The 21,226-nt window shown below is 37.4% G+C and overlaps 1 protein-coding gene across 3 annotated transcripts in view; it reads left to right on the forward strand.

Moving 5' to 3' along the window:
• GRM7 (glutamate metabotropic receptor 7) overlaps nt 1-21,226 on the forward strand; it is an 874,508-nt gene that overhangs the window by 819,296 nt on the left and 33,986 nt on the right. The window contains exons 10-14 of one of the 3 annotated variants that reach the window (XR_010337226.1): nt 1,398-1,489; nt 6,215-6,279; nt 6,380-6,497; nt 8,489-8,548; nt 9,185-9,374. The exons of 1 other annotated variant lie outside the window; for it this stretch is intronic. Coding sequence is in view for 1 of the 2 variants with exons in the window: in XM_064361953.1 (XP_064218023.1) it covers nt 1,398-1,468 (71 nt within the window). In the remaining variant the exon portion in view is untranslated. Of the gene's footprint in view, nt 1-1,397; nt 1,490-6,214; nt 6,280-6,379; nt 6,498-8,488; nt 8,549-9,184; nt 9,375-21,226 lie in introns of those variants that run through there. One more of the 3 variants, XM_064361953.1, reaches the window with a different exon arrangement.

Raw genomic sequence — 21,226 nt, forward strand, 5'->3', positions numbered from 1 at the left:
GCCTTCTCACATTCCTGTGTAAGAAGAAGGGCACCCCAAACTGCTTCTCCCACCTGCATCCTGAATTTGGCACGTTTCCCTGCACTTTCCACAGTTCACTTGGTAGATGTATGTTCATGGCCAACTTGTAGATGCCAGATAAACAAGATGCCATGGTTGTGCTTGGGCTATGGCTTATGGATGGCCACGACAATCCTTTTCAAGTTGGATGGATAATATTAACTAAGAGGCAGCATGGCTTTATTGGGATGGGTGGATAAGAACTGCAGCCTTCTTCACCTGGACTGGTATCAACTAGAAGATGCTCTGTAAATTGTCTTTGTCTCTCATGCTTTCTTTGGTAACAGATCACAGTGCACAGTGAAGAGAGGCCTGGCCCTAAGCTACCTTTGTCTTAAGCTACCATCCATTTTCTAAGCTAATGCCCTGCAAGCAGTGCAGAGAAATACTTCAACGACCTTAGCTAGATACAGAGAGTTTACTCTGGCAGGTCAGCAGCAAGTAGAGATGGTAGGTGGGTGGACAGCGAGGGACACACCCTTTTCTTGAATGTGGAGATGTGACTGATGAACTCACTCTGGGAGAAAGACTGGACATATACTACATAAAAGACTGGTTGAAGTCAATTGACATGTTGTACGATGAAGCACATGTTAGAGTAACAATTTGCACCTAAAATATAACATAAGGTATTTAAAATATGGAATTGTATTCTGATGGTGTTTTTCTTGCCCTACTATTTTTGCATCTACTATAAGGAGAATACATAACTAACAACTTGTGCTGTTATCAACAAAGTAAATTTATTACATAAAATAAAACTGTCAATATAAGGAGCTATGTGATTAAAAAAAACAACAACTCAGACTGCTGGAAAATGGATGTGGGCACCAAAACTCTACACAAATAATGGTGCCTAGAAAATTCTAGAACATACTTCTGTGCTGTGTTAATTTGTTATGGTTCTTGTTTTGTTTTGCTTCTTCATTTGTTTGGATCCCTAACATTCTCAACATTATGTTACTTGTTTCATCCTTTTGGACTAACCACACAGGCTGGAAAGTGTATCTGGACTAGGCTGAGAAAAAAGGGCTGGCAACAGGAAGAAAATAATGCTCTGAGTAGGTAGATAAATTATGTTTGGGCTGGTTCCCACAGCTGTTCTAACTCAATCAAGTAAAACCCAACTCCCTTAACTCAAGAGGCACCAGTACTCCCATGTTCAGAGGTACCTGAATTGAGGTGACCTGGTCTACTAAAGGCTATTGAACCCACCAAAAGAGTGGGCATAATGTGTATGGTCTCTATCGCAGCCTTTTCCCAAAAGGAAAATAATAATAAGTAATATTGTATGCACATTTATTTTATACATACCTATATATTTACTTTTCCTGTAGACTGTATACCACCAGTAAGAAAAAGTGTACAAAAGTCTGTTACTTGGTACACTATCCCACCAACAGTATAGCTTTTGACTGCTTTCCAAAAGGTAAGAAAACAATCTAATTCTTATTTATTTATGTGTTCTTGTCTCCAATGAGAATTAGAAATGTTTCAGTGGAAACTGTGCATGATTACCTGAAAGTATGTCTATAGGAAGAAATGAATTTTCAAAGATGATCTATTTTATAAGCTTAGTGCCAGCAGCTGCCATTGGTAATATGCTTGCTTAATTTTCTAAAGGACGTGTTTATGAGTATGTACACATTTGTCTTTCCTGAACAACCAGGCAGTAATTGCAGAGAACTGGTGCAAGTCATTCTGACACATTCTCTACTTTAAAACTTCCATGGTGAGAAACTATTTCTCAATGTATGATTTCCTACTCTGGGTTTAGAAGGTAATGTGGAAAACTTACAAGGAGAGAAGGGGGATGCTTAATAAATGCAATCTTAGTAAAATGTTTGTTCTGGTTTATTTTTACTAAATACATTCAAGGAAGTGTATACATTCCCAGAAAAGTATCCATTGAAATAGCAGCAAATGGCCTTACCATCTTTAACCCAAAATTGTCTTGGTTCCTTCTCTGCAGAAAATAAATAGGTTTACTGTTTTGGATTGATAATATGTTGATGATGATTTGTGGCTCATAGTTCTGCCTTTGACAAACACTGAAACAACTTTAGTCATCACACAAAAGTAGAGAAAGGGTCAATGAAAGACCACAAGGGTCTAAAGGTTAGTTTCAATATTGGTCACGCTCAGGAAATACCAAGAAATACCAAGGGTGTTCAAATAAATAAATTAGAGAAAATTATGTTGTATTGTGTGATGTGTGAACCAGCCGCATGAGTGGGCTAGCATAAGAATAATAATGGATTCACCACAGATGCTTCTATATTGCTTTAGACTCTCACTCAAGAATATATACTCTGAAAGAATATTATCCTCACCCTGTTTCAGCCTAAGCAATATTACAAGACAGTGGAAAACAACACTTGCTATGGCAAGCATTCTCATCCACATGGAACAGGGCATTCTAAACAATGGAAAACATACAGTAGAGAACATGGATTAAGTTATTAGAGTCACGTGGTAGCTTTGAATAAAAAATTCTCTTTTTATTTTCTCTGAACCTCCTATTGTACTTAGAAAATAGCAAGTCCTGTCTCTAGAAAGATTCCAAGAGAGTAAGCAGTGAGGTCATACCACAGGAGGGGGAAAAACATTGCTTAAAAATGTAGACTAGTCTTTCTCTTTCCTACATTGATAACATGAGACTTTTATCAGATCACCATTCTGTTTCTTCTCATCTTTGTTTGTGTAATAGTATTCTAAATACAAATAATATCTTGCTCTCTCTCTCTCTTTTATCCGTTTAGCATGGTAAGACAGGATAAGTGTAATTCCAAAGAGTAATTACATTTTCTGTTGACTTTAGACGGATGCCAGCAACTCGGCCTTTAATTTAGGGTATATTGTTCAGATAGTTGTTTCCTTTACCCTTATCAACATGATCTGTCCTAGTTTTTAAATAGGGCATTCTTTTCTCCTAGTGAATATGTAACTGTATTCCAGTGAGATTTCAAGTTTTTTGCAGTACAAGTGCTTGTCAAAACACTGTAGCTCATCACTTTAATAGTCTTTTTTACATGAGATTGACTGAGACTAAATAAGAAGGGATTTTCCCTGAGTAAAAATGATAGATTTAATCTCAATCCATTAAAAATTCTCTTTTGTTCTTTTCTAAGTTGATCCCTTTTGGTTTAAAGGGAGTCAGATGAAAATATTTTAAGTCAATCTTTTGGTTAAAAAATACTTTCAGGATATGCAGGTTAAGAAGTAAATTCAAACTGTTAGCTAGAATTGTCTCACTTCAGAGATTCTGATGATAGAAAGCAGGTCATACCAAGAGAGAGGAATAATTCCTTAATAATGTGGACTGATCTGTTTCCTATGCTGATATCATAGGGCTTTCATTAGTTCATTATTCTATTTCTTCTCATCTTTGTTTCGAAATGGTATTCCAAATACAAATAATAACTGTATTTGGTCTCCTTTTCTGACCAATTTAAATATGGCTTTAGAAACTAATGATAAACATTTTGTAGAACTATTTCAAAATAATTTGGAATAGAAGTTGGTTTAAGTTACATTAATTCAAAGAGCAGGTGATTTACTTGTTCAGGTCAATAATGAGACTAGTAAACTTGTGAGACCAATAAAAGAAGTCTCTTAATGTTATGTGTTCAAATCCATTTCTAAGTGATTGCTTTCAGGGAGACAAAACAGTAAAAAGCTAACCATAAATTCAGGAGTAAACTTTCATACTACTGCACTATTAAAATTCAGTGTCAGGTACCATGTCTCAACAAAGGAACGCTATATATAGCAAATCAAACATTTGCTTATAGGGATTTGAAGGAAGTAGGTTCAAATTCAGATGGAACATAAGCTAAGCCTGATTTAAAAATGCATTCCATAACATGCCTCTGTTTAAAAGCACTCTCATGTGACAAACACCTCATTCACACAATCATAGAGCTCCCTGGACACTGAACCTCTAAAGGGAAAAGTTTCCCCCTGGGGCAGGAGCATCAGGGTTTGCTTGGGAGCTTAAGAGGTGAGCTTGGGGCTGGGCCAGGCCCCAGCAGCACTGCTACTTGGGAGGAGCCACTTCACCTTTGTATTAGTTATTAAAAGTCATCAGCAGAATCAATACTTTCTGCGTCCTTTACATGAATATTTATAAATTTTAAAACTCTGCAACGTGTTATCAACCTAATGACATTATGTCGAAATGCAATTAGGTACAAAATAAAAAGCACAATGCACCTGGCATCATCACCATCACCAGGTCAGGAAATAAGTTTTGTTAAGAGGTAAATTTTCACATTCTAGGATGGTATTTTGATTAAAAAACCTTTGAGAGTATAATTGAGCCTTGCGAGAATGCCAAGTACCTGAATTATATTATTGACATCCATTATTGAATGGTATTACAAAAATTAATAATCTTTGGCTTCTTATAACGAATGGGAAGATTTGGCAATTTTAAGCATTTTGAAACTGTGCAGTGCAAGTTTTAGTACCATGTTGGGACTCTCCCTCTTTAGCATTCAATGTGATATCTCTGCTGTAACGGGAGACCACCTCCACTTAAACTTCATTTTGGGACACTGTAAGTATAGCAAAGAATACATGTTATCTGACCTTTGACACTGAATCACCTTGGGAATAAATGCAGCTATAAATCATTTTGGCATATTTCTCTCTGCCTAAGAGGTTTCTGAGACACCATCATTTCTCTCGCCAAGGTTTGATATCTCAGCATATCTTCAAAATTCAGTTGATATCTGCTGTCTTGGTTCTGCAACTTGAGTTCAACGTAACTGGATGGATGAATGTTTATATGGATACTACTTCTCTCGTTCCTTGCATAAAAGAAATGTACACATCATACCTCAAAGTCACAAAAACTATGTCAAGTTTTACATTATATGCATTGCACTGCCCTATCTGGTCAAGACTGTTTACTGTGTGAGTGTCCTTAAATTGAATCAATCAAAGAAATATTTGCAAAACACCTCTCCTCTGGGCCATCCCTGAACTGACTAGGAGTCGGGGACAGGAGGGGACAGTGCCTTCAGGGAGCTCAGATCTTATGGAAGACTTGAAGGTAAGTAATAGATTCAAAGGTAACAGGGGCTCTTCCTCAAGGTATGTACGAAGTATCATCAAGCTACAGGTGGAGAGCATCACCCAGTATGCTTTGCTTGAGCTGCTTTAAAAAATAAAAAAATAAAGGCAGCCATATATGGAATGGCACACAAGGTAGGGGAAGTATACACAAAGAACCTGAAGTAGAAGAGAGTATGACACGTTCTGGTACTAGAAAACAGTTATGTGAGACCATCGGGTTTTGAGGCAGATAGTTTTAGGGAATGAAATGCAGAAAGCAACTGAGCATAGAAAGGCTGAGTCTTCTTTGTCTTCGTGCCTTTAAGTACAAGAGCTAGTAAGCACCAGGCTGTGAGAAAATGTGCTTGGAATGAGTGCAGTACAATACCTCCCATACCAAAGGCTCCTATTACCTAGAACTCGGTAGGTGCACAGTAAACATTTATAAGAAAATATTTACTAGCAATAATAAAATATCAACTCTACAACCTGAGCACGTGGAATTATAGTCTTCCAAATAAAGCCTATAAGGACACAAAGACAATTCTAAAAAGACAATGTTTAAACTGATGTCACAAGTTTCAAAAATATGATGTAGTTGTAATGTACAGCTCCTAAAATGGGTGTCAGAGCTACATCTGGGCTTCTGCAATTAATTTGTTTTGTTGTGCTAAACCTATTTATAAACCAAGAAAGTTTTATGCCTATTTTATTTCATGGACTACAGATATCTATACCATTTTTCTTTCAAAGTGAACATGAACTTGAAAGATTCCATTGGACATGGATCCTCAGGACTTGCTTCAAATAATTATGGATTTTAATATGGTAGACACAAAAACATAAGCAATCAAATTGGTGGTTTTCTGACTATTGAGTGCATTTCCTTAAAGACTGTCATGTAGGACAGATTTGTCTTTTATCAAATGTCATTTGCATTTTAAAAAACTGTGTATCCTAAACCAAGATCAGTTAATCTCTGAAATCTTTCTTTCCCCCAATTATTGTGAATGAGCATCTTCCCAATATTCAAGAGATGGTGACCCTTGTGACTCTTGTTTCCATCTACTAAAGATGTATCTCAACTTTGCAGATTTTTTTTTGGCTGTACAATGGAACTTGGATACACTTTAAATTAACTTTCTCTAGGAATCAAAGGTAATCATTATTTCTCTCTATGATCTACATGACTATTCTCATTCATTTCAAGTTGAAGATTAGTTTTCAATTCCCTTTATATCTCTGCCCTCTTTCATAGTAACCTTTGAGGACTCAGCTTGCACAAAGAGGATTGAGAAAACATTTCCAAAGCTTGTTCTTCCTGAGCTGACCCAACACTTAGAAAAATATGACATGGATCAGCAACCCCATTTTCTGTAAGTGTTGGTCCAAGTATCGGTTATAGCCTTGCATGTGCTATCCTTTTCTCTGGTCAAGAATAAGAAAAACTGAACTGGGAGTCCCACTCTGGCTCTGTTACTTGGGGTAGCATAAGCTTCATCATGCAATGGATCTCTGATTGTGGATAAGTCATGCTATCCAATCCTCAGTTTCCTCTTTCGTAAGATGGAAATAAGCTAATCTTGATGAGGTACCATAGAGGTAACATGAGATTCTGTATAGGAAAACCCTCTTTTGTAAGAGCTGGCTGCGGATATGACAGGGTACATAAAATAACATTGTTGGTCTCTGCTCATCTGTGTTTTAATTGGCTTTCCTTTCTCCTTTTGTTTTGGTTACATTTTTTGTCTATCATAGACTCTCAGAATTGGAAGCCATGATATCTAGATTGCCAATAAAGTCAGGCAACCTTATCTCTAGGTACAACAATCTCTATTTTCAAGATAGTTTACTGGAGCCTTTTGATGCATCATTAGTAGTCTTTTGGCTTGGTGAAATTGACAGAGAAGGCTATCAGTCACTCAGCAAGGGTGCTATGGCACAGAGAGGCTCATACCGTCTGATATATGAACCACTACATGTGATTAACTTCGACAGGTAGCTCCTGGCTGGCTGGCAAGCTGAAAAACATTTTAAGTACAAATAATAGTTCTGGGGTATGTCTTGAGTGATAGAATAATGACTGAGCGGAACAGATTCCCTTAATCCTAGCTCATGAAAACACATTCGGTTTCCTTTAGAGGCTAAGATCCTACAAAAAAATCAATAAACAAAACTTCTCAAAGATCTTCCTTGGTACACTGAAGTTTGGTTTTTATTGCACTTATATTAAATATGGGACTGCCCTGGAAGGCCAGACTCATTTATCTCAGTCTTCTAAGGGCCTATCATGGTCATTTACAGCAATTTAATAATAATATTAATTATGTTAATTTCATCATATTTTCACTATTGCTGCAAAGTTTAGAATGTACCCAACTATCCATTAAGGCAGGTCTTATTGACAGGTGGAAAAACTGCCTTAGAGCAGTGAATTAACTTCCTAGTAACACACACCAGTGAGTGGCAGAGTAGACACCTGTACTCAGGTCTTGTGGCCAGAGGTCTTTCTAGTGAATTTTTCTGAAATGGAATGGAATAGGGTAAAATGTCCCAGTCTACATCATCTAGCTCATCATCATTTCTTGCTCTCATAAGTTGATTCTAGAGGCCCTCAATTTGCTAAAGATTAGTTAGGTCCTCCAGGGTTTCAAGGAGGGAAACATAATCTGACTTCAGGGCCACTGCAAAGTGAGATGCATCTTCCTTTTTTTTTTCTTTTTGGAAAGTATTGCAAAGACCACTAGATATAATTTCACTTCCTCTTGGATTTTTTTAGTAGTCTAAAAAATTTAACACTGTAGTTCCTGTTATTATACAAAAAACATCATCTCCTAGAGCTGGAAATGTTTAATTCTCCGAATTCATTGACATCTATTGATGATCATATTTGACATCTACTGGTCATCTGGAATGAAGTTCAGCCATTCAGAAATCAAACCATGAGTCTTCATATACAGATGGTTATAAGCAGACTTGCCTCTGCTTCAGGTAATCAAGTTTGGCATGGAAACATGAGCAAAGGTAATTAAACTCAGAAGATATGCTAGCATTAAAAAATGGCAATTCCCTGGAACAAAAATGAGAAAAGATAATTCCCCACACCCCTTCATCACCTGCTTCTCTCTCTGCTTTTGCCATGGGAAAACTCTATAAAAGAAACTGACCGCAAGGGTCATTATCAATCTGAGCTGAAAATTTGATTAAGCTGGTATCCTAGGGTTAGCATGAAAAATGCTACATTTTTGTTCTTGGAACTTAATTCCTCTTTCCCTTGTTTTTGTCATGTTTGCAAATTTCATTTGCATTTAATTTCCCATGGTTTGCCAAAGTCCAGACTGAGACTTGAGCTGTTATTTTTATTCAGGTGTAAGGTGCAACTGCAACTAACCATCTGAGCTGCCATCTAGTCAAGTGACTGTCTGAGGCAAGTGTCTATCCTTTTAAGTGTCCTGAGGAAGCTTTGCCACCCAGCCCACCAATGAACTTAATGAATGAAAGATACTTTATCCTATTTGCATGAGTTTAGTCATGGGCAGTTCTCATGCCAGTAACATCCTCTCAATATTCCAACATAGTTAAGGAAATTGCACTAAAGATGTCTTGAGATCATGGTGCAGTAGAATCTTGTCTAGGAGCTTTATTTAAGGAAGAGATCAATGATACCAAATGATGAAGAGATCCCTACTGTAATCTATTGTGATCTACTGTGATACAATACTGAAAAGCCAGTCTCTTCCTAGGTACCGGATTCTCAGTCTTTTCTGGGTCAAGTCAGCAGGAAGAGTAGCATTCAGGTGGGGAAAGATCAAATAAGGGCTCAGTAGGTGAAACTTTATCATTAATGCCAAACAAGAAAATGCTGACTCTTTAGAAAAGATCATCTCTCTGTGTCTCAATTTCCTCATCTGCAAAATATAACCTCGTATGGTAGTAGTGAGAAATAAATAAAGGTAAAGGGCTTAGATCAGAACTTGGCACAATAGCTATTCAAATGTTAACCATCAGTATTGTGATGGTGTCACCTGAAATTAACTGGATTTTCTGTTTCTATTTCCTCTAGGAAAGGATTTTGGAGATTCCCATCTGATACTCTTCTATTTGATCTCTTGTACCCATTGTCTTCCTGTACCACACATAATAAAGTTTAAGAATGTCAAGCAATCCATCTGCATCTAATTTTTATTTGGAACAACCTGCAGGATTTTCTAATACATCTTGAAATATCAATACATCTCCCGTCTTGTCTTCAACCTACTTAGTATTGATCATTTTTGGAGCAATGGTGCCTTAAAGCCAAAATTTCGCTGTATTGTCAAATGAGCTATCTGGGAAATCACATTTAAACACATTTAGTCTTCATTTAAGTTCATAACACAACACATATTTCCTGACTCTAGGCAGAAATACATTCAACATTTTCACCATCATGGTGATGTTTAAAAATTAGTACCTGTTAGTACTCAGATATTTAAGGAAAAGCCAATGACCAATTTAAAAAATCCTATGTATGGCAGATATTTGCCAAAAGCAAACCTTCTAAAGTACATTTCAGTTTATACGTCAGTCTAATTTAAATCATTTGTTCCCCCAACCTGGTGGGCATCAAAAGGTCACCTGTATTTAACAAGCTTCCCCAGTGAAACTGATGCACATCCAGGCTTGGGAAACATTTTTATTTTTTAAATTGTCCTTGATAAGAAACGTGAAATATGGTATTGGTGTGATGGTGATCACTTACAGAGCAAAGTGTTTTCCAAGGTGTTAAAGTGATTGATTTTTGAAAAGTTATTTTGGTTTATTGCACAAGTGGCATCTACCACATCCCCAAGAAGTCACCCCTCACTGTAGGCTAGCACTGTGAAAGCTATATCAAGGTCCTCTCTCAGGAGATTCTCTAGACTGGTGTTGTAGACTAAATAAAGCTGAAGCTAATTGTTGAGCTCTGTGACTGGAGCAGAAAAACATAGCATCATCTTTGTTTAAAACTGAATTTCTATGACAACACTCAATAAGAAGCTGGGTCAATATTCTTTTTTTCTGCACTCAGTCGGCCACAAGGCCTGGCCCTTTGTAGGCAAAGTGTGTTGATAAACCTTATGCAATCATATCAAGTCACTCAGCAGAGGAACTCCACATTTTTTTTAGCCCTGAAGTCCCCAAAGAGATTATGATTTTTAAATCTTCATTTATGCTTTCTATGCTTTTCTGCCCAATCAGGTAGTAAAAATGGTCAGGACAGTCTTCAGTAATTATTGCTATTAATAAATCAGTCATGATCTTGTGGAGAAGCAGTCTAGTGCCCAGGTTAAGACTAGTGCCCAGGTTAAGACTAAGCCCATACACCTGGATTCTAAATCCAACTTTGTCATTCTCCAGATTGTGATGTGGGCATGTTGCCTACTCTGTACATCAGTTTTCTCATCTGTAAAATTGGTACAATCTTAGTAACTACTGCATGGGGCAGTTATTAGGATTAAATTAGTTAATTCATGTGAAATGATGCTTAAAACAGTGCTTGTCATGTAAGAGAATGCTAAATAATTTGTTGTTATTCCTTAATGACTATCACCAACTGAGGTATAGTTGTCAATCCATACAGTAGCTACTGGATACTTGTGGCTATTTAAATTAATTAGGATTAAATAAAATTAAACATTCTGTTCCTCAGTTGGACTAGCCACATTTCAGATTCTCAATAGGCACATATAGCTAGCAGCTCCCATGTTGGACGGCAAAGTTAAAGAACATTTCCATTGTCACAAAAAGTTAAACAGCGCTGAGCCATAGCTTAGAGAAGGTAAAAAGAGGGATAAAAATGTCTTTTATAGAAGAGTTCTTGTTTTTTTTAACACTCTCCATTGCTTATGAGTATTGTTTATAGGTCTCTCAGAGTGTTTAGACCCATTTCTTTTGTAGCTTCTACTAAAAAGCCATTTATATTGTAGAGTGTACAATATATACTGTGAGCTAACAAAAATAGTTTACCAGAAATGTTTTCTTAGTTGAGAAGGTTTCCCTAATTCCTTTCACAAGCTATTTATAATGCTTTCTATTTATTCATTCTATAGTTGAACCTAATTCTTGAAAAGGAGTCAAGATGGCAAGTTTGTGGTCAGCACATGAAGAATGACTACAGTAAGGCCCTGTGTCTAAGAGAGAATGGTTTTCTTAGTCACCACCCAAATGGAAGTAATGTGCATATTCACTTGTCATGCCATGTTTCCTCAGTAGCAGAAAAGCCAAATTAAATATTCAAGGATATGAACAGAGGCTTCACCCAACCTCAAACAGAGCATTTTCAAGCACTTTTCACTTGTGATTGGCCAACTTTGGGATTCTGGTGTCAGCTGCAAAATTCTGTTTTTCCTCAAAAAGTCAAATTGACATGTCTTATATTTTTCTGTGCATGGTTAGCCCTTGGCAACATTGTCTGGCAGTTGCTTTGTAAGTGTTTGAAAGGGAAAACACAATTCAAGCTGAGGACTGAAGATGGCTATTTTTCAATGATTGGAAGTTTTATGTGAATCATGAACAGTTAGAAATGTTATACATTGACTAGAGGAGTTTCTGCTATCAATTTATATATTGGGAGAGTTTTTATTTAAAACTAGCATGGAAAGCTACTAATAACCAGCAAAAGATATTTAATCCCAGTTCCAGACCGGTCCTATCAATCGGATTGAGTACACTACAGCTAAAGAGAAACCTCCCTCAGCATCTCAGGTCTCATTCCAGACAGAACTCAAGCTGTTAAATGGCTAAAGGACTGAGAGAGAAAGATGTCTTTCTTTCTATGAATTTGTATATCTGCTATACATTGCAAAAAAGTATTGACTTCTAAATCTTCTCAATGAAACAGCTTCAATGAGTTTGTGTCCTGAAGTACAAAATAGGCAAAAAGAAAGATATATATAACTTTTTAAAATTATATCAATTAACTATTACAATCAACTTGCCCTTATGTAACATTTTATAGTTTTGTTTTATTATGTGCTTGTAAATTCAGCATCTCATTTTATCTTCAGGGTATCTCACTGAGTTAGGTGTCATTATCTTCATTTATAGAAGTATAAAGTAATGTTCAGGGAGGCTAAGAAAATGACCCAAGGTATTAATGACAGAAGTTTTAGAAATCTTTCTGATTCCTTTATACCTCAGCATTTCTTCATTAAAGAGCCATAATATTTTTGAACAGAAAAAAACAATTTTAAGCCAAAGAAAGAACAAAAAGTTATCTCATTATAGAAGATTCAGATTTACAATGCAGTATACAAAATTATTTTGGTTTCTTCTACTCACAGATGATCATTGCAGTGAGTAGCCACTCGTTGCCTTATCTAGCTCAAACCAGAATGGAGAATCAAGATAGAGGGCTTTAAAAGAAGGAGCAAATTATTAGCTCTACATAGAAGTTCATGGTGTATGCCTCCCCAAGGCCAGAAGGCTGACATAGCTGAAGATGAGTGTCTGTCTTGTGTCTGAGGGAGGAAATAGCATTCCACTCTGCACTTTCATTATGCTTCTGGCTTTCAGTGCCAACTATTAAGGAGGTTCTGCCATTACCGCAGGGGTTATAAAGGTACTGCAAATGCTCTACTTAAAACCAGGCTTCTTGTGTTCAAAAAATAGCCTTGTGGGGCTTACTAAAATGGTTATATTAAGTCTGCAAAGAAAGAAAAGTTTGCTATTAATTTATGGAGTGGTTACTCTTGTGAGAAACTCTGCATGTAAAGCTGAGATAGAGCAGCTGTAGCTACTCCAAGGGCTTACAGTTAAAAGGTGAAGGGAGAACAAATTACTCCTTGCCAGGCACTATACATCCACTTATACTAGAAGTATGTAAAGATGGCTGACGGGGGCCATTTGCAAGGGGAAATTCTAACTATGGGTTAAAGAATGAGGCAATGCGGGAGAGGGTGTTCTGCGCAGAAGAATCGTCCTAAATAAAGTCCAAACACATAAAGTGGCAGCAGCAGTGGCAGCTATGCTGTTCTTATATTGGGCTCTCATATTGGGTTCTTCCCATGCACCAGCTACTATTCTGAGTACTTAATAAGTATTAACTCATTTAATTATACAACTGTATGTGATAGATATCATTAGGCTCCTTTTACAGATAAGGAAATTGAGGTACAGAGATATTAAATAATGTTCTCAAAGTCACAAAGCTAATAAGTAGGGGATCTTGGAGACAAACCTAGGCCGTCTGGGCCCAGAGATCATGCTCTAAGGAATGGACTACCTTCCAGTGGTTGGTAAATACATGGTGTGTTTGTGGAAGGTCTGTTTTCCAGTACAGCTAGACCACAGGCCTTCTCAACCATGACACTACTGACATGTGGGCCTGGACAAGTCTTGTTGCAGTGGGCTGTACTCTGCATCATAGGGTGTTTAGCAGTGTCTTTGACTTCCACCCCAATGCCGAGCACCAAGGACATCTCCAGAAATTGCCTCATGTTTTCTGAGGGCACAATTACTCCCAGTTAAGTACAACTGGGCTACTATATGATGTGTAAGCCTGGAGAAGAGCAGAGAAAACAATTAGAACTCAGCTGTGAATATTCACAAATTCTCTTCTGAAGGCTATAGGAATCTACCCCATAGAGATAAAGGGGCCAATTGGGGTTTAACAACTGATGAGTAGCAGAAAAGATAGTATGTAGAAGCATTAGGGCAGGAGGTATTTTCAGAGACTCTACACTTATTTATTTTTTATTATACTTTAAGTTCTGGGGTACATGTGCAGATCTTAGCTTAGGAAGAGGGTATGTCCACAGACTTTATAAAAATCTATGCTCAAAAATCCCAAAGCTACTGACGGCAAAGGGTAATCTCTCAGAACAGTGGAAAAGTTCAGGCAACCACTTCACCTTAGTGGTCCCTGGGTTACAGTCAATCCTGACCTGAAAGCTCAAAGCTCAGAGTTTGATTTCAGGTAAGAAAGATGCTATGTCTGGGGAAAAACTGACCACCTAGTTTTCTGAGAAAGCCCCATCATCAGACCCCAGGTCACCATGTAAATGTGAACATAGTTACATAAAGTTTAGAGAGGACATCTCTACAGAAGTATTTACTAGAAATTGGTGACAATAGGAGAAAATAGATGTATTCTCCCTTCAACTCTCTACATACACATTTCAAACCAAAGTATTTAGAGCAGCTCTTATAATCAGGAAAAAAGTCTATGTACTTTCTAAATTCTATAATAAATGAGTTACTTTTATGAAACAATTTTTTTTTTACTTTGAAAATTTGTGATTCAAATTGATCTCATTTGAACTATGCCTCTGGTGGTGAGTAGACAACACTGACCTAATCATGAAAATCATCTATTTTCAAAAATCAGCTTTTTTTCCCCTGCTACTTGTTTTGACTCCTTTTTTTTTTTTAAATCATGTTATTGGGAAGGATTACAAAGAAGTATTTTCTTAGCCCTCTTTGTAAGACTGCTATGAGCATTTTGAATCTAGTGCAGTTCTAAGCTTCTAACCAACTTTATAGTTTCAAAACAGATTTTTTTTCTTAAAAAGAATAACTTAATTGCCTAAAAACAGTTATTCGATCCCAGAGGAAGCAAGTGAGCTATCTTTGACTAGAGAGCCAGTCTAGGGTCAGAGTTATAGGCTTTGGAGTTGGACCGGGCACAACACTGAAACAAACATCTTCCCATCTAGGCTGCCTCATCTGTCAACACAGGGTTTCAGTACCCTCTGTAAGGAAGTTATTTCAAGACTGGGTAAGATGGCACAGACTAAAGTCCCAGGATATGATCTGATGCATACCTGATACTCAGAAATTGGTATCCCTTGTCAACTAGCATTTAGGAGAATCGTCTACTACTTTTGGGAGATCAGATCTCCTTTGGAACCTCTTAGAAATCTCTTGTGTTCAAATAAGAAAACAACCTGCTTTCAACAAGGGCATATCCCCACAACTCAGTGAATGCCCCTGAACTCAAAGCAGAAACCTGCCCCTCTCTCCCAACAACACATCTCTGTGGTCTCAATGACAGCCAGAAGGACTGTGTAAGCCGGAATTGTAGGATCTAAGCATCTCAACATCAGCAATTCTCCTGGGAACACCACCAAGCTCTCAGCTTGCGGTGTAGTAAAGAAAATAGGTAACAGAGAAAATTGTCTTCAACAGCTTTGTTTTAAAAAGATACTCAAATAGAGTGTCTCAGTCTAGATCAGTCATTCGGCTAAAGATTTAAAATTTTAAACAACTGCAGTTTTTTTTTTCAAGCTTGACAGTTTGTCTTTGAAGCAGATTGCTAAGCTTTTACATTCTTTATAAATAGTAAATAGATTTAGTCACAAATATCCTGTAATATGCGCTTTGTTCCTTTTATTCAGAAGCAAGTTGTAATTTCTTATTAAACACGATAAATCATTATACAACAGCCATTGTACGGGATAACAGCCACCAGGAAATGCAGTTTCTGCACTATGAAAGGTATTTAAAGACATGAAACCCCAAACATCTGCCACACATTGTTAGGAAAGAAAGGACACTGACAAGTATCTTGCGGCATTTTAAGGACAGCCAACAGCTGGCAGGAATGTAAATAGTTTTAAGAGGTAAGAAATTCAGATCCTGGGATTAGGTGATCAGTCCTCATCTCACAGGCCATTCTTTCCTTCCCTTCATAGGTGACAAGCTTTCTTCTTCAAGACAGTTGTTAACAGAAAGCAAGAATCCAAAAAATGCAATCAATAAAATCCCATAAGGGTAGTGAAAAATAAAGCCCATTTTTTCCCTTTTCCCCGGGGAACAGATGCATGAAGTTCTTTAGAATATTTGGAGACTGCCGATATAAGATGTAGAACTGGCACCGTGAACATCCTGACATGCTTGGGATTGGGCATGAGTAAGAAGCTTTGGCACAATGATAAAGGGCACCCCCTTGGTACACTGCCCAGTCTGTCCCCAAAGATGCTTTTCATTCTCAATGCCATTAATTGTCCTTGACCACTGGATGCCTGGTTCTAGAAGCTCATACAGAAGATACATGAGGTTGCCTTTATTTCAAGTTGTCCCTTCAGGCCTCAGTAAGAATTGAAGAAGTATAATTAAACTGGTGGTAGTAGGGTAGGAGCTTCACTCAGAAAACTCCCTTTTGGCGAAAATAATGGATGGTCGGTTCACAGGGATTCCTAACAGATGGTCTTCACTAGAGGTATTTGGAAACAGAACACTAAATTGAACAGAACACAGTATTCTTCATGTATTGAAGGGCTGCTAAGCACTGATGGTCTTCAATTAGACATTTTCAAACACTAAGCTCCATGACAGTGGGAACCATTTGCCATTGCATCTTCATCAGCAAGCCTATTGTAGATGGGCAATCCATTTTTTACACAATCATATAAAATACAAGGGAGTTTCAATGCATGCATTTTCAGGTAACATGTATTGGACCACATAAAATCAATATAGAAGAAAAGGGAGAGCACAGGGAAGAAAGAAATAAAAAACCTGTTCTTCCTACTTTCCTTGTCCAACCCAGAGTCAGGCCTCCATTTCAAAAGGAAAAATGAAGCCTCAATTAAACTGCAAAGAGAAACCAAGTAAATAATTGTGAACTCTTCAGCTACTGAAAACTCAGGCCTTAGTGATTAATGAATAAGACAATGCTTGTCAAATTTTAATGTCCATAACATCACCCAAGGATTTTGTTAAACTGTGGGTGTACATCCAATAAGTTGTGGAGACACCACATTTTTCACAGTCTCCTGGGTGATGCCCATAATGTGGGTCTTGGGAGCACAGTCTGGATAATGTAGATTTAAAGGATTCTGAAAGAAAATTTTGAAATGTACAGCCTTTGCCATGTGTGCTGATTTAAAAACCTAACCCCTATGGCAGATGTGAGTCCACTAGTCATAAACATTTTACTCTGGCTTCAAAGAGCTGTTGTATAACTACCTTAAAAATGAAATATGAAAACTTGGTGCAATTCAATTGGCTATTGTTATCTGAAGGTGTTTCTGTCTTAGCAGAAAACAAAATATACTGCAAGTTACAATTTCACTTAAAAGATGCTTTAAGTTACTCATATAAGCACAATGATTTAAAAACACAAAGTAATAAAAGCATAAATAATAAAATATTCAAACTCCATCTGTACTGTCATATATACTGATCTTAATTACAGGCTACAGATTTTCATCTAATTGCTAACAGTAAGTCAGCTCTTGAATAATTAGGAAGAGGAGGGGATGCAACTTATTGGAACAGACTCAGAGAACAAAAACACTTCTTTTCGCAAATGTCACTGTGACATTTAAAAAAAAGACAAAGAAATACAAAAGAGAAAGACAGTCATAAAAAAAACTAATGGAAAAATTAACCCAACATTAGGATCTAGTGGCAAGATGATCACTAGCTAAAATATGGATATTCTGTCTCTGTGGTTCTCAGCACTGACTGCTCATTTGAATCACTTGGACACCTTTTAACATACACCTGTGCCTGGGCTCCATCACCAAGGATTCTACATAACTGGTTTAGGGTAAATTTCCATACAGATTTAAGTTTAAATATCTTCCCAGGTGACTCTAATGTCAGCCACACCTGAGAAGTATTGTTTCAATGTAGCACTGCTCTAATGTTCTCAACTCTGATCTCAGGACCAGAAGCATCTGCAACGTCTGTAAACTTATTAATAATTCAAATTTTGAGGTCCCACTCCAGACCTGCTGAATCAGAAACTCTGAGGTTGAGATCCATTAATCTGTGTTTTAATGAGCCCCCAACGTAAGTCTAATGCATGCTACTATAAGTTCTTTCCTAAGAAAGGCAAGGGTCTTCATCAACGTTCTCACTAAAAAATTCTCATGGGGATTCATTGAAAGATTTCACATTAAGACTTTTTTTTTTTTTTTTGGTGGAAAACCTACAACCCAGGCTGTGGTGTTTATTCTAGAGACAGCTCTGCCACTTCCAGTCTGGGAGTTTCAGCTATACAGAGGCTCTTAGGGTTATTAAAGATTTGATTGCAACTGTGCCAGTCTAAAAATGTGACCTTCCATAATATGCTTGAGTACTTCTAGTGATAGGGAACATACTACCATCTGGCCCAGTCTTTCCCATTTGCTTACTAGGCACAGGTGCTATACCATGCTTTTTACAAAGATAATTCATTCATGCTTGACAATTACCCTTGGGCTAGTTGTTATAATATATAATTGACACCTGCAGAAATGGAGGCCTAGAGAAGCTGTATAATTTACTGAGGTCACATGGCTTCTTATAAAGCTTGCACCAAGTTCTGTATCTTGAGGCCACCTACAAAATTCATTTTCAAAAATGATTACCGACAAGCTGTTGTCAAAATGAAACTGTCCCTTCATACTATCTTGCCTCCAAAATAAGTAGCTCTTGTTCCTTGAAGCCAATTTCTAACCCTGTCCATCATTTCTGCTGGGTTCTATAGACCAGCACACAAAATAGACTAGGTCGTTTGTGCATTCCATGCATCCATTAAAACAGTGATTTTTCCTGTCTTAGTTCATACAAAAATGATAATATCAATAAAGCACATTGGGTAAACTGGAGAGGATTTTGGGAAACTATGTAAAGCTTGCTGAAAAAAAGTCACATGTTATTTAACTATGATTACTAAATTCAAAAGTTTTAAAGAACTGATTGAATATTTATTTTGTATCAAACTTCAAAACCTAACATTTTCTAAGTTTTAAAAGAAAACTCAGGCTTGCTTCCATGAACAGCTATTTAACATCAACTTATATACATAAAGGGTTATAAAAATTTTCTTGTCAAGACTTTTTGGTTATACTCTCTTCTAATTCTTTATAGAGAGCATAAATGAAAAACTTCCTGAGTGAATGATAAAAAATTTGAAGGTTTTTTTCTACAATTCAGAAATGTGTAACAGTTGAATTTATATTTGAACAATCCAATAGCTTCTCTTTTATTGAAAAATATATTAAAATATCTTTTGATAATATGAATGAATTTTGAATCCTAGTCAAGCATTTTTTTCTTTCAAGTTTTTAAAATAATGATATTTTAATTTGCTGAATACATTGGATTATTGCAGCAGTTGTCATGGAGCTAGACAGGACACTATTAAAATGGTACATCAGTTGCAATAGAAAGAAGTATTGGATATATATGTGAACACAAATATATGGATCAGCAACTGGACCTAGACCTGCCAGAACGCCCATCCAGCCATCATGCCATGATGTTCCCAACTGCCTGGCTCTCTGGGCATATCCTGGAGATCCACAGGGCTCTTGTTCACCCTGGGCAGTTGAACACATGTACTGAACCTCATGTCCAGGTGGATAGAGTACCTCCTTGGCCACACTTTATGGCAGAATAGCAAAAGTTGGATATCCTAATTGTTCTGCTTAATTATGGAAACCCTGGGACAAATCACCAGTTCCTTCTCTGTTCACGCCTTCAAGAGAGCCCAGACCCCCAGACAAGACTTCTGGTGGCTTGACATGTTAAGCAAGGTTATCCCAGTCCTTTACTAGCCATGCCAAGGTCTAGAGGGATCAGTATCTTATACATTCTGCATATTACTGAAGCCCAAAATGGCACCACCTTGGCCAACTCTCCTACCCATGTCATCCTTGGAATGCCAAGGTCTCTCTTTTTAAAAAAAAATGCTCAGGGAAAATCAACCAGGGCAAAACACATCTGAAAGAACTTCTTAGATACAAATTATGATTCTGGGTGGCAATGTTTAGTCTATGATTACTCATTCTAGCTAATAACTTCAGAGTGGCAGCTGCTAGCATCCTACCTCACAATAATTATCTAAACAAAGTTCAGTCTGAAGCCTACCTACATAAAAATGACATGAGATCATTGTGAAAAGTGCAGAACCATGGATCCACCCAACTCCAAAGCACTCATTCTAGCTGGGGACACAGGTTACCAATTGATAACAAATACAAAACTGCAACTGTGAAAAACCTCTGAATAAGAAGTATAGGGAATTATAAAACAAAGCTACAGAGGTCAGAAGCAGCTTCTTTTTTTTTTTTTTTTTAATGTGGAGTCTCGCTCTGTCACCAGGCTAGAGTGCAGTGGCACTATATCAGCTCACTGCAATCTCTGCCTCCCGAGTTCAAGCAATTCTCCTGCCTCAGCCTCCTGAGTAGCTGAGACTACAGGCACACACCACCACATCCAGCTAATTTTTGTATTTTTAGTAGAGATGGGGTATTACCATGTTGGCCAGGATGGTCTTGATCTGTTGACCTCGTTATCCGCCCACCTAGGCCTCCCAAAGGGCTGGGATTACAGGCGTGAGCCACCCCACCTGGCCCCAAAGCAGTTTTCTTAAAAGAAAGGTTTGCATGAACAATGTGTAGGCATTAGTAAACACAAAGTGAGTGGGAAAGCTAGGCAAAGAGAACTTGTGTAAAGACCGTGCTGTAGAAATATGGTAAATGTAAAAGACTGCAGAAAGGCCAGTGTGACTAGACAGAAGAGAGCCACAGGGAGTGTGGTTCAAGATAAAGCCTGGGACATTGATATGCATCAAGTGGCACCAATATTTGCAGACAAATTCAGGAATATTTTGTCTTTATTCTAAGAGCACTGGGAGGACATTTAAGAGTTTTAAACACAGAAGGTGAGTGTACCATGATCTAAATTATGTTTCTAAAATAAATCACTCTAGCTGACACATGGAACAATTCAGCTTGGAAATATTTTATAAGTTGAAGTATCAGTGTTGGCTTTGACTGCAGAGGTGGTGGTAGAGATGGAAAGAAGCAGAAGGAGATGCACGATCTATGAGAGGTAAAAGCAACAACACTGGTTTCAACTTTCAATTCCACTTCACCACCCATAATAAATCCCATTGACTTGAACTTCAGAGCTTACCTACATACTCAGATTGACTTCTATACCCTTAGGCATAGAAAACACAAGTAGGTTGCTTATATCTCTTTAGAGCCATATTCCCTAAATTAAGTTGATTGTATTTTGATCGTTTATCTGTACTATGGAAAAGAGGAAAATTTCTCCAATACACAAGGCCATTATTTTGAGATCTTTTCAAAGATATCTCTGTCTATATATTACATGTATGACCCTATGCAGAAAGTCGTAT

This window comes from Aotus nancymaae, unplaced genomic scaffold, assembly GCF_030222135.1.
Source record: "Aotus nancymaae isolate 86718 unplaced genomic scaffold, 86718_ANA_hifiasm-v0.15.2.pri h1tg000046l, whole genome shotgun sequence".
NCBI classification, from domain to species: Eukaryota; Metazoa; Chordata; class Mammalia; order Primates; family Aotidae; genus Aotus; species Aotus nancymaae.